A 14,566-nucleotide genomic window follows, 5' to 3' on the forward strand; every position below is an offset into this window, starting at 1 on the left:
TTATCCTGCTGGAAGGAGCCATCAGAAGATGGGGACACTGTAGTCATCAAGGGATGGACATGGTCAGCAACAATACTCAGGTAGGCTGTGGTGATTAAACCATGCTCAATTGTTACTAAGGAGCCCAAACTGTGCCAAGAAAATATCCCCCCCCACCATTACACCCCCACCACCAGCCTGAACTGGTGATACAAGGCAGGATGGATCCATGCGCCAAATTCTGACCCCACCATCTGAATGTCGCAGCTGAAATCTAGACTCATCAGACCAGGCAATGTTTTTCCAATCTTCTATTGTCCGATTTTGGTGATCCTGTGCCAATTGTAGCCTCAGTTTCCTGTTCTTAGCTGACAGGAGTGGCACCGGGTGTGGTCTTCTGCTTCTGTAGCCCATCTGCTTCAAGGTTGGATGTGTTGTGTGTTCAGAGATGGTATTCTGCATACGTTGAGTGAAACGAGGGGTTATTTGAGTTACTGTTGCCTTTCTATTATCTGGAACCAGTCTGCCCATTTTCCTCTGACCTCAACAATTTTCCTCCACAAAACTGCCGCTCACTGGATATTTTCTCTTTTTCCCACCATTCTCTGTAAACCCCGAGAGATGGATGTGTGTGAAATCCCAGAAATACTCAGACCGGCCCGTCTGTCACCAGCAACCATGCCATGTTCAAAGTCACTTAAATCCCCTTTCTTTACCACGTCTAGATGCCTAAATGCACTGAGTTGCTGCCATGTGATTGGCTGATAAGCAATTTGTGATACCGAGCAATTGAACAGGTGTAGCTAATAATAAAGTGCCCGATGAGTGTAACTACCTTTGATGCCTTAGAAGTCGCTATGCTTCCTTTCTACGTTTTTTCTTTTTATTATTTGTGTTAATATTTTTATGGTAACGTGAACATCACTGTTGAAGTCTATTCACAGAAACCTTTCAATACCTCATGATATCAGATTTGTATCTGCTGTATATCTGCAACTTTGTTTGTATTTCAATAAACTCGGATCGAACAAAAAAAATATGTACAGCGTGCATGTAAAAATGCTAAAAAAGAGGGTCATGATTCAACACAGCCATCTTTGGGTCCTAAGGAAGAATTTCCTCCAAGGTGATAACACACAAAGTCTGTAAAAAAAATTTAAAACAATGAATTCACTTTTAAAGAAATTCTTATAGAAACAGATCCCTGAGATCTTAGATATTTCACTTTTGAGAGATGAGCTCAATGGTCTGCTGGCCAATCAGGTAAACTGGCCAATCAGGCTTGTCAGAGTCACTTAACTACAGCAGAGAAAATTTAGGTCTCCTGCCCTGCAGGGCTCCACTATGCGACACAGCTGTGTAAATCTCAGAACTGGATGGACATAAATGCAAATTCTTTGCCAGGTAAAACAGCCCCCCCCCCCATATATGCATTTCATCTGCATATTTAGCTGTTTTCCTGGAATTGAGCTTTAAAAGAGAGGCTGCGGTGTATCCGTCCGTGAAATGTCACATTTATCAGAAACTCCAGTGTGACTATTTGTATTTAGCCTCTTCTGCGGCTTTTCCAATGAAGTCAATCTATGAGCCATGACTTTTCAAAGCTAAAGATTAACCAGCTTCCTTCTGAGTTGGGTGATGTGGAAGTCACGTTATCTTCTTCTCAGGCAGATGATCCATTATCTGGAACACACAAAACTTCTCCAGATTGTCTATCTGAGCAAAAAGAGAAGGGCAGAGAGAGAAGGCAGAGAGAGAAGGCAGACCTCGCTGCCCGAGGCCAGATGATTTCCAAGTTCTTCTACAACAAAAACCTATTATAAGGTCTGACCGAGCTTCACCACTTGTTTCCCCCAACTTCTGAAGATGGGAATGATGTCCTCTTGTTTGACAAGCCAACAAGACGGAGCACCATTCCTGACAAATATAAGGAGGTAACACAAGCTCTTCGATCATTAAACTTTGGTGGACACCCAACAGCTTCACACCGGTGTCAGGATGGTCTGTAGATAAGCCTTCATCGTGGTCCAGAAGCTTCAGCCATGTGTCAGATATTCCTCTGCAGCCGGCAGACCATGCTAGGAGTCGCCCTGTCCCTGGGCTACTTCGTTTATCTTTTCGTGGGCGCCATGATGTTCCAGATTCTAGAGAAACAAGCCGAAGCCAAATCCAGAGATGAATTCCAGCTCGCCAAACTTAGCTTCCTTCAGAATTACACCTGCCTGGATGCGAGGGCAATCGAACAATTTGTACAGGTACGAACTGTTTGTAGAGTTTTCGTCCAACAAATGGCAATAGATTTCATATCTTAAATGATGGTAAAGGCCACTATATGTAGACAGCCTCTCAATATTTTCAACACAGAGGAACCCTTGAAATAACTTTCCGGTCTCAGGGAACCCTCTGCTAAAAATCTACATCTGCAACTCTTGATACATTAGTGTGATGGTCAGTGGGAAGAATATTCTTTACACTTGTGGCCATTGGGAAGAATGACCCCCTTACAGCTGGCTAAAATAAACAATGGTGTCAGTGGGAACTTATCTCAAGGAACCCCTAGCAACCTTTGGAGGAACCCTAGTTGAGAAACCCTGGTTTAGATAATTGATAACTATGATAAGTTTTTATTTTGTATTAAATGGGTAAGGGTTAGAACATCTGTCAAGTTTTAATTGCTGTCTATGTCCCGTTGGGCAGATTCATCCTTTCTATTGGTCATGGTGCCCATTGTCACAAGACAGAAAGCAGGTTATCGTAAGAAGAGGAGGTGAAGGGAAATATTCCTACCTGATATCTGTCTAAAGTTTTGGCTTTACAGACGTTTTAATGTAAACCTGTCACCGGAAAAACACAGAGGGAGCTATTACAGACCCCTTCCTACAAATTCTAGTTGCCTGGTTACCATTGTGGCCTTCTTTCTTCAATACTGGTGTTCGTGACCTGGAAAAAGTATTTAGAGAAGGTCTTCTGAATTTTCTGATCTGCATACTTGTTCTGAGTCAGTTGTTTAGACAGTACTGAAGCCTGAGGGTCAACATAACAATCAGGCAGCCCGGGGCAGTTCCTACATTTCACTCACAGCAAGGTTATTACTTCAAAGCTGAAATCCATGCTGTTCTTTTACTCGCGTAAATCCATCATCATGAGATGTTCCAGTCTACATGTGCAGAAAGTGGGGTTACTTTTAATGTGTCCATTTCATCACTTGCGTGATGTTGACATTCCTATTGGCTGATCAGTTGGAACATCTGCAGTGCTGGACCTCTAGTGTGGGACCAGATGGTGGACTTAGTTATGTATATAATGCTCCAAAGGAGTTTTAAAAATAAAACATACTGAATGCATTAGAGGGAGTTGTAGTCTCATTACGTTTATCTGGAGATAGGCTTACCTGCTTATGTCTTGGGAACAATTGGATAATTGGCTCTATATTTAGGACGTATCTGGTCTATTAACCAGAGGCTCCGGATGGACAGTTGGATAAATGGCTCTATATTTAGGATGTGTCTGGTCTATAAACCAGAGGCTCTGGGTGGACAGTTGGATAAATGGCTCTATATTTAGGATGTGTCTGGTCTAATAAACCAGAGGCTCCGGATGGACAGTTGGATAAATGGCTCTATATTTAGGATGTATCTGGTCTATAAACCAGAGGCTCTGAAGAAATCAATTGGAAAAATGGCTCTATAGTTAGTATGTGTCTGTTCTATAAACCAGAGGCTCTGGATTGACAGTTGGATAAATGGCTCTATGTTTAGGATGTATCCGGTCTATAAACCAGAGGCTCTGGATGCACAGTTGGATAAATGGTTCTATATTTAAGATGTATCTGGTCTATAAACCAGAGGCTCTGGATGGACAGTTGGATAAATGCTTCTATATTTAGGATGTATCCGGTCTATAAACCAGAGGCTCTGGATGCACAGTTGAAAAAATGGTTCTATATTTAGATGTATCTGGTCTATAAACCAGATGCTCTGGATGGACAGTTGGATAAATGGTTCTATATTTAGGATGTATCTGGTCTATAAACCAGAGGCTCTGGATGGATAAATCGTTGGGAGATCTTTGCTCTTTCCAGACTTTCCAGGTTCTGCACATGGGCAGCCTGACTGACTCAATTGACTTTAATGGAAGACCAGGTTGTATCTGGTCTATAAACCAGTGACTCTGGGTATACACATGGGTATATGATTCTAATTTAGGCAATATATGTGCACTTAACAGTTGGCCAGAAGGGTATAAAGGGATCATTTTCTTCATTCTTGATTTTTTTTCATTCTGTCCCGTACTTTTTGGGCCCCCTCTCCCTGAAGTCATACTGACCAGACAAATGTCCAGTGGTTGGGAGACCTTTGCTCCTTCCAGTCTTCGAGGTGCAGCCTGATTTTATTGACTTCAATGGAAGATCAGTCCACAAGGTTGATGGATGATATGCAGGCTCCTTGACATTAAATGTTCCTCTTATGGTATACCGGGAAGACTTGTAAAAGCAGCTCCAAAATACGATGGGTTTGCTGCTATTCCGTTAAATCAGGCAATGCCATACTTCACAGATCATTTACAATTCTGCCATATCTATCTGTGAATGTTACACAGATAGGAGGCAAATGTTCTTAGTCTGACATTTTCCTTCAGAAAGGTCACTCAGATAATCGGTACTAATGATGGTTCTAGAGCTGCCAGTGTGCCCGCTGACCCAGGCAGGGTGCCAGGCGGTATCTCCGGCTGTGTTTACTCCAAGCCACAAGAAACAATTTGTCAATTTGTACAAACAGAGCGAACATCTCGACAAGTAAACAAGATTACAAATTACCACCACCAACCCCCCCCACCGCATCGCATCATGTGACTGCAGAATATCGTTTTTTATTCTGAATAGGTGAGGCTGAGGAGCTCATCAACTTCAACTTTTGTAAAAGGTCGAAGCTGGCCATGCACCAGTAGATTTTTAGTCTAAAATCTAAAATGTTTTCGGAAAGTTTGTTTGATCTTCATATGCCCCGTACACACGATGGAAAATGTGTGATAGGACCTTGTTGTCGGAAATTCCGACCGTGTGTAGGCTCCATCACACATTTTCCATCAGATTTTCCGACACACAAAGTTTGAGAGCAGGCTATAAAATTTTCCGACAACAAAATCCGTTGCCGGAAATTCCGATCGTGTGTACACAAATCCGACGCACTAAGTGCCACGCATGCTCAGAATAAATAAAGAGATGAAAGCTATTGGCTACTGCCCCGTTTATAGTCCAAACGTATGTGTTTTACGTCACCGCGTTCAGAACGATCGGATTTTCCAACAACTTTGTGTGACCGTGTGTATGCAAGACAAGTTTGAGCCAACATCCGTCGGAAAAAACCTAAGATTTTGTTGTCGGAATGTCCGATCAATGTCCGACCGTGTGTACGGGGCATAATAGTGGAGTCAAACTGACAATCGTTTTCAACCATAGAGATTGTACCTAGAGTACAATATTGCAGTGTTGACCAGCACTACAGAGAATCAATATTTAGAGTGCTTGTTTCAGATGATTGCAAAGTGAGAACTGTGGCCACGCAGTAGGAAAAGCAAATAGAATTCTAGGATGCATCATTAGAGGGATCACCAGCAGGAGGAAGGAGGTCCTGATTCCTCTATATAGATCTTTATATAACTAGAGGGGTCACCAGCAGGAGGAAGGAGGTCCTGATTCCTCTATATAGATCTTTATATAACTAGAGGGGTCACCAGCAGGAGGAAGGAGGTCCTGATTCCTCTATATAGATCTTTATATCACTAGAGGGGTCACCAGCAGGAGGAAGGAGGTCCTGATTCCTCTATATAGATCTTTATATCACTAGAGGGGTCACCAGCAGGAGGAAGGAGGTCCTGATTCCTCCATATAGATCTTTATATCACTAGAGGGGTCACCGGCAGGAGGAAGGAGGTCCTGATTCCTCTATATAGATCTATAGATCACTAAAGGGATCACCAGCAGGAGGAAGGAGGTCCTGATTCCTCTATATAGATCTTTATATCACTAGAGGAATCACCAGCAGGAGGAAGGAGGTCTTGATTCCTCTATATAGATCTTTATATCACTAGAGGGGTCACCAACAGGAGGAAGGAGGTCCTGATTCCTCTATATAGATCTTTATATAACTAGAGGGATCACCGGCAGGAAGAAGGAGGTCCTGATTCCTCTATATAGATCTTTATATCACTAGAGGGATCACCGGCAGGAGGAAGGAGGTCCTGATTCCTCTATATAGATCTTTATATCAGTTCAGTAGTATAGTCAGTTCTTTGACTATCCCTATTTACTTGTTGCCCTGACCTTTTTGGCTTATCTCCTGACTATCCTTGTTCCGGTCTGCTGCTTCCTTTCTATCCTCCAATAGTCTACCGTTAGCGTGAGCTGGGAGACCCTGGGGGCCGGGACCTGGAGCCAGACTGCAGCGAAAGTCCATCCCCACCATCAGGGGCCCTGGTGAACACCCGCTGGCTCTTAGATTCCGCGCCCTGGGAAGTCTCATGTTCTAGCTCCCACTGTGATCCTTGTTGGTGCTCCAGAGTACCTGCTTTCCTGAACCACCCAGAGCTCCATCCGCAGCAGTCATCCGTAGGGTCCACTACCTCAGCGGTGCACTCCTGACCCCAACGGGGTGCATCTGTCACCTGGCCTCAGGTGACCTGACAGTTTGATCAGCCATGGACCCAGCTGACGTGCCGCTACCCGCAGATGATCCATTGCGGGGCATAGTCCTTAGACTCAAGACCCAGGAATCTAATCAGACCCAGGTGATGCGATTCCTCCAGGGTTTAGCTTCCCGCTTCGAGCAGCTTCAGGCTTCCTTAGGAACCCCAATTCAGCAATCGCGATCGGCGGCTGTACCTATTCCAGTCGCAGCCACACAGTCGCTGCAGCTGCCAGCTCCGTCCCATTTCTCTGGGGACTCCAAGGCCTATAGGGGGTTCACTTTGAACTCCAGCCTCTAAACTTCTCATCTGATCGGGCAAAGGTAGCCTATATTATTTGATTAAAAACAGAAGAATAAATGAGGTTATAGGGGCCGTTCAAATCCCCTCCTCCATCCCAGTTCAATATATAAAAAGAAAAAGAGCAAAGGGCGGGACTTTAAATGAGGCAAACGGAAGCAAATACAAAAATTGGGTAAAAAGCAGGTTTTAATATATTCAAAATAGTCATATATTTACATAGTATTGTTGCACATAGCTAATATTAATACTCTATATTTCATCAAGATATACATTCCAACAAGGACTTGTTTGCAAATACATGAATAATTAAATATCTAAGAGACACAAATGATATGAAATATGTGACACATTGAAGTGTCAATTGGAAGGGGTTGCAAAGAAAAAACACAGATACAGATGGAACGTCCATACATGATTATTAATTGTGTACACCTATCGGTAGTTGTAATCCCTACGCGTTTCGGGACCTTATAGCTACTCGTCAGGAGCAAAACCGCAGTGATCACCTATGGATATGGAAAAACAACCATATTTCAAAAAAAGGGGTTTTAGGAAAAAAAAGGTGGGCAAATGTAGAGTATGTCCCTCACATATGTACATTTGACCCACAAACTTACATGTATATCTGCGCAATGGCGGCGCGGCCACGTGAGTCAAGACAGCCAAAGATGCCACATCCCAGAGCTGAGGGGGCGTATCCGGGCGACACAAAGCCAGCTCAAACAACGCCCCAGGTGGGTCACAGCGGGGAGTGACAATGGTGAGGTAGTAAGAGGAGGGGGGGACAGATGCCAAGGAGTGGTCCCCTGAAGCTGTCTCTGCATTTAAAACAGGACCTCTCTTGAGGAGACCTAATCCTGGGGATCCATTTTTTGTTAAAGTGGACGCTTCTTCAATGGGTGGTGGGAGCTGTGCTTCTTCAGTCCTTTGAGAAGAAATGTCAACCATGTGCTTTCTTCTCCAAAAAAATTTCTCAGGCAGAGAAAAATTATGCTATTGGTGATCGGCAACTTCTTGCAATTAAATTGGCGTAGAGGAGTGGCGTCATCTCTTGAAGGGTTCCCCTCACCCCATAAACGATTTTCACTGATCATAAAAATCTGCAGTACTTACGGAATGCCAAACGTCTGAATCCCAGATAGGCGGGGTGGAGCCTTTTCTTCTCCCGTTTTAATTTTACGATTACGTACAAACCAGGTTCCTGCAACAGTCGGGCTGATGCTCTCTCTAGGTCATTTGACAGTTTGGATGAGGAGCCCACCCCTGAACCTGAGCCGATCATTCCGACCTCATGCATACTTGCCCATTCCACCACCCTGGAGTCAAAAATTCCTCCTGCCAAGACCTTCATCCCCACTGAGCTAAGAGCTAAGATCCTTTGCTGGGGACATGATTCCAAGGTGGCAGATCTTGCTGGGTTCCTCCGATCCTTCCTGCTTATCAGTCGCCACTACTGGTGGCCTCCTCTCCACTCCGATGTCAAGGACTATGTTAAGGCTTGTCATGTCTGTGCTCAGTCTAAATCCTCCTCCACACAAGCTCCTGCTGATCTTCCCATGCCCTTGCCCAGGAGCCTGGTCTCACATTGCCATGAATTTTATCATCTGTCGCTGGCCTCAGGTGACCTGACAGTTGTCACTAGCGACTCGATGGACCATTTGTTTTTTTTTTTTCTACCGTCGCTCTTCTATGTTCCGAAGGATGAAAAAAAATTCTAAATTCTGACTGCAAATGTGGTTTTCGTTTGGGAAACATTTCGCTTTTTGTAATGTGCATGGCATTGGCATGGCAATCAAACACAATGGGAAACATTGCGCTTTTTGTAATGTGCAGGTGCATCCTGAGATTGAAGGTAGGATTCAAAACATTGGCATGGCAATCAAAACACAATTTTTTTTTTTGGCAAATTTTTATTTAAATTTTCGCACCAAATTCTACTATTTGTTCTGTTTAGTTTCAGATTCGTTATGTTACTAATTAGTTTCCTTATGGAATTTGTTTCATTTAGTTCTCATAAAATTTTGTTTCATTTTCATAAAAATTTGTTTCATTTATTCATTTTCTAACAAATTCCAACTTTTCAGAACGATTAGAATTTGAATCGGTCGAAAAACAAACGACCTATCCGAATTCTGTGTGAAAAAAAGCTGGTTGTTAAGAAGCGGGCCGGGAAGATGCCGCCCGCGTCCTTAACAACCATGAGTCATCATCTGTCAGCGGGCTTCCCCACTGACAGATGAATGTAAAGAAAAGAATGCCGGCAATAGAAAAATGTTAAAAAAAAAAAACAGCATAGGGTCCCCCCCAAAATCCATACCATCCCCTTATCCGAGCATGCAGCCTGTCAGGTCAGGAAGGGGGGGAGCGAGCGAGCGCCCCCGAACCATACCAGGCCACATGCCCTCAACATTGATGGGTGGGTCTTTGGGGACCACAAAGCACCTTGTCCCCATGTTGAAGGGGACAAGGGCCTCTTCCCGACAACCCTGGGCTGTGGTTGTCGGGGTCTGTGGGTGGGGGGCTTATCGGAATCTGAAAGCCCCCTTTAACAAGCGGGCCCCCAGATCTGGCCCCCCCCCCATGTGAATGAGTATCGGGTACATCGTACCCCTACCGATTCACCAAAAAAGTGTCAAAAAATAACCACAAAAGACAGTTTTTGACAAGTCCTTTATTAAAAAATAAAAAAATAGTGTCCCCCCCCATGTAAATCCATCATCAATCACAATGCCTGCTGGACCCGAAAAATCGAAAAAAATAACTCTCTCGCCACCTCCTGGGAGGACTCCCGCTGACTGCCCACTCTGCGCTTTGACAGCTCTTATATAGGCAAGGCCCCAGTCCGTACCAGGCACGTCACGTGAGGGCCTGGCATGGACTGGGTGGGGGGGGGGGGGGGGCAATACGCCGCTTTTATAAATGTTTTTCTATAGCTGGGCAATGCCAGCATTCTTCTCTTTACATTCATCTGTCAGTGGGGAAGCCCGCTGACAAATGATGACTCGTGGTTGTTAAGGACGCGGGGATAGCGTTTTCCCAGCCTGCTTCTTAACAATCAGCTATTTCTTCACACACGGATCGGTTGATCGTTTTTCGATTTTTCTAATTGTTCTGAAAAGTTGGAATTCGTTAGAAAACGAATAAACGAAACAAATTTTACTGCATTTCAAAAAAATTCGTTACTATTTCATTCGGAGATTCGGATACATCTGAGTCCCCGAATAACCAAAAATATGTCCGACTTTGTATACGGACCGAAACGAGTTGCACATGTCTAGTCTTAAAGGGGTTTTTTAACCATAAGTGCTCTCCCTCAGCCCCCTTAAATACTTACCTTAACCCGATGTCGATCCAGCCCCATGTTGCTCTCTCTTTCTCTCCTCACAGGCTCAGAGACAGCAGCAGGAGCCACTGGTTCCTGCTGCTGTCAATCAAATCCTGTAAGGAGGGTGCAGGGCTGTGCTGTGTGTGTGTCAATAGATGCACACAGCCCGGCTCAGGAGTGCGCCACACGAGTGCCACCATAGGAAAAGTGCCATCAGGGGAACTCCAGAAGAGGAGGTTTGGGGCCGTTCTGTGCAAAGCCATTGCACACAGAAGGTAAGTATAACATGTTTACTATTTAAAAAAGTGAAAAATAAAGCTTTACAATTACATTAATGAGATACAACCCAATTTTTTGACACGTTTGAATAGTAATGATTATTGTAAATAGTCCAGGCAAGCTTGTTGCCTCTGTGAGGATGACGGTCCCTCTGAAATGTCTATACCTCTTTTAATCAAAGGCTTGGAAAAACAAGGTTTTGTTATCAGAGGATAGTACTGGGATTATACTGTCTTGTCAGAGGCCAAGTAAAATAATTTTGGCACACAAAATTCCTCACCCTATTAAGGCCTCAGTCTAGAGCAGACTTTCTCAACCTTTTTTTACCGCAGAGTCAGAGGAACCCTTGGGGAACCCGTTCTAAGACCAAATAATCGTGAGTCAGTAGGAAAAATACCCTTTGGTATTGGTTGGTGGTGGTCATGGGAAGAATGTGGTTGGTGAGAATGCTCTTGGTGGTAGAGAGCTTGCAGCTCATCAACCTGCTGACTGATCTTCCATTAAAGTCAATGGAGTCAGTCAAGCTGCCCATGAGAACCTGGAAAGTCTGGAAAGAGCAAAGATCTCCCAACCATTTACCCAACTGTCCATCCAGAGCCTCTGGTTTATAGACTGGATACATCCTAAATATAGAACCATTTATCCAACTGTCCATCCAAAGCCTCTGGTTTATAGACCGGATACATCCTAAATATAGAGCCATTTATCCAACTGTGCATCCAGAGCCTCCGGTTTATAGACCGGATACATCCTAAACATAGAGCTATTTATCCAACTGTCCATCCAAAGCCTCTGGTTTATAGACCAGATACATCCTAAATATAGAGCCATTTATCCAACTGTCCATCCAGAGCCTCCGGTTTATAGACCGGATACATCCTAAACATAGAGCCATTTATCCAACTGTCCATCCAGAGCCTCTGCTTTATAGATCGGATACATCCTAAATATAGAGTAATTTATCCAACTGTCCATCCAGAGCCTCTGGTTTATAGACCGGATACATCCCAAATATAGAACCATTTATCCAACTGTCCATCCAGAGCCTCTGGTTTATAGACCAGAAACATCCTAAATATAGAACCATTTATCCAACTGCCCATCCAGAGACTCTGGTTTATAGACCGGATACATCCTAAATATAGAGCCATGTATTCAACTGTCCATCCAGAACCTCTGGTTTATAGACCGGATACATCCTAATTATAGAACCATTTATCCAACTATCCACCCAGAGCCTCTGGTTTATAGACCAGATACATCCTAAATATAAAGCCATGTATTAAACTGTCCACCCAGAGCCTCCGGTTTATAGACCAGATACATCCTAAATATAGAACCATTTATCCAACTAAGCTCCTTACATTGGTGGTCAGTGGGAAGAATGATCCTTACATTGATGGTCAGAATGTCATCTTTATAGATTTACAGACAGCTAAAAATTAGCATTTGTGTCATGTTGTTGGCTTTGCCATGTGGCATTGCCCATGGAACTATTCAGCACCATCAGATGGGAGGTCAATCAGCCACAGCTCAAGGAACCCCCAACAACCTCTAGAGAAACTCTGGCTGATAACATCTGATCTAGAGTTTTGAATGTTTCTTTTGCTTAATAATGTAATGTAAAAAAAAAAAAAAAGTACAAAGATACTTGTAAAGTACAAAGAGATTACATTTTCTGAGGGAATCTTGGAATGTAAGCCACGTGGTATAGTTATAATCTTCAAATAATACTTTGTTCTTTTCTGTTCCTATGATTAAAAAAAATTTTTTGGTATTCTAGAATAATAACTAAAGGAATCTTCAATAAAGAGATCTTACACCTGGATACAGGTGGAGTTTCCTCCTGAATACAACTGAGTGTTTCATTGTATTGTTTCCGCAGATATTTTTTTATAGTTTATACATTTTTAAACTGATGATTTATACCTATTTTTTTTATTGTATGCCTACAGTCTACGAAAGGGTAACAAAGGATTCCCAGAGCACTATGGCACAGTGGTAGCACAGTGGTAGCAGCCTGCTCTAAGGAAAGCTCAGACTGATCTGTTTAATAAGGGTCGCTGCTCTGACTCTTGTCTGTTGTGTGTAACATTTTATTTGTATAGCAGAGAGGCGAGGAAACAGAGGAGCATGTGTAAAAAGAAAGCCTCAGCTGATGTTCCCAAATCAAGAGTTTACTGATGAGGGGTAGCGGGTGGGCTGAGTGAAAATGTAGGCCCTAAGTTGTAACTTTGACCCTATGAAAGGAGCCTCCCACCCCCCACCCTACCTGAGTCCTACACCCTACCTGAGCCCCCCACCCTACCTGGGCCCCCCACCCTACCTGAGCACCCCCCTCACCCTACCTGAGTCCTACACCCTACCTGAGCACCCCCCTCACCCTACCTTAGCATTGCCACTGTTTCTTCAGGCCAAACCCGAACACTTTAGCGGCACAGGGCAAGTTTTTTTTTTAAATAAACACTAGAAGATTATAAAAGATCTGGGACCCATTTGGGTGCCCCAAGGAGAGCAGTAATGCGGCATGCGAACAGTTGGTGTTGCCAAATTTCTCTTACTGACATGATTGCCCCACCCTTCAGTGACGCCAAACCTGCCTCCAGACAGCCGCCCCGAGCTCCTGGACGGCAACAGATTTGTGTGTGACTATCACGGTTACTTGGGGAGCCACAGCCCGGTCTGAATAATGTATCCGGGTTTCAGGCGGACTGAAACCTGGACACACGATTCACACCCCCGGACTGTCCGGGTGAATCCTGGACAGGTGGCAACCCTACCCTACCTGCCCCGCCCCCTCAAAAACTGATTTAATATAAGCTTGCAGCAGTTTGTAAAAAGAAGACAGACAGGGCACCCAGTATCAGAATAATCCCCAAACCCAGCTCTCCCGAGTCATTCAGGGGAAATCCGCTCCCTCCTCTTCAGCTTCTCACATTGTTTGATTCTTATTCACACAGATCATTACAGAGGCCTGGGAGAAAGGACTGAACCCCAAAGGGAACGCCAGCAACCCCAGCAACTGGGACTTCAGCAACTCTTTCTTCTTCGCTGGGACCGTCATCACTACTATAGGTAAGATCACAGCTGGAGAGCCACGAAAAGTAAAACCGACCAATGCTATGTCTACACAGGGCAAGAGAACAGGTGTACTTAAGTGGGGGCCCCTGCAACCTTTACTTACCTGCCAGGAGAAATACCTGGTACTTCCGGGCCGGGACAAGGGGTGGGCAGGAGGGGCGGCTGCCCTGGGCACTGTGGTATCATGTGAGGTGGGGGGGGGGGCACCACAAGGAGGTTGGGGGAGAGAATTTGTGTTGGTGGGGGTATTTGGGAGGGTGTCAGGGGATAAGAATTGCTCTAGGAGGGGACATTTGGGGAAGCATGCTAGGAGTGGTGATTTGAGGGGATTTCTGTTGGATGTTGGAATGAACTTTTTTTTGGGGGGGGGGGGGGGGGGGTTGTGCTAGCAGGGATGATTCGAGGTATTTGTGTTAGGAGGGGAAATTTGGGGGGGGGATTTGTGCTAGGATGGGGGATTGGGGAGAATTTGAACTGGGAAGGGGGATTTAGAGTGGGGGGGGGGGGGGGATTTGTGCTCAGCGGCGAAATTTGATTTGTAAAGGACTTGTACTAGGAGGGGGGAATTTTTTTCAGGAGGGTGGATTTGTGCTGGGGGCATATGGGGAATAAGAGGATTTGAGTTGGGGGGGAGAGATTCATGCTGGGAAGGGGAATACAGCAGGGGGGCGGATTTGTATTGGGAACAGGGGAAATTTATGCTTAGGGGCTAAGCATGCAAATTTGTGCCTAATTTTTTTTTGGGGGGGGGGAGATTTGGCCTGGGCTCTAGATGACCTTGTCTAGGCACTGCTTCTGGGTATGGGGTAAATGGTATAAATTGTAGCGCTGAGGAAAAAAAAACCCATATGCACATGTTTATGACAAATAAAAAATGAATCATACAAAAATAATGGAAATGTGGAAAAGTCCAAT

At 44.5% G+C, this 14,566-nt stretch overlaps 1 protein-coding gene across 1 annotated transcript in view; it reads left to right on the forward strand.

Moving 5' to 3' along the window:
• The first annotated feature begins 2,021 nt into the window (after positions 1-2,021).
• The window catches only part of KCNK16 (potassium two pore domain channel subfamily K member 16), a 36,517-nt gene continuing 23,972 nt past the window's right edge, over positions 2,022-14,566 (forward strand). The window contains exons 1-2 of the mRNA XM_073628754.1: positions 2,022-2,234; positions 13,531-13,645. Coding sequence (XP_073484855.1) covers positions 2,022-2,234; positions 13,531-13,645 — 328 coding nt within the window. The remainder of the gene's footprint in view (positions 2,235-13,530; positions 13,646-14,566) is intronic.

The sequence above is a fragment of the Aquarana catesbeiana genome, linkage group LG04 (assembly GCF_042186555.1).
Source record: "Aquarana catesbeiana isolate 2022-GZ linkage group LG04, ASM4218655v1, whole genome shotgun sequence".
NCBI classification, from domain to species: domain Eukaryota; kingdom Metazoa; phylum Chordata; class Amphibia; order Anura; family Ranidae; genus Aquarana; species Aquarana catesbeiana.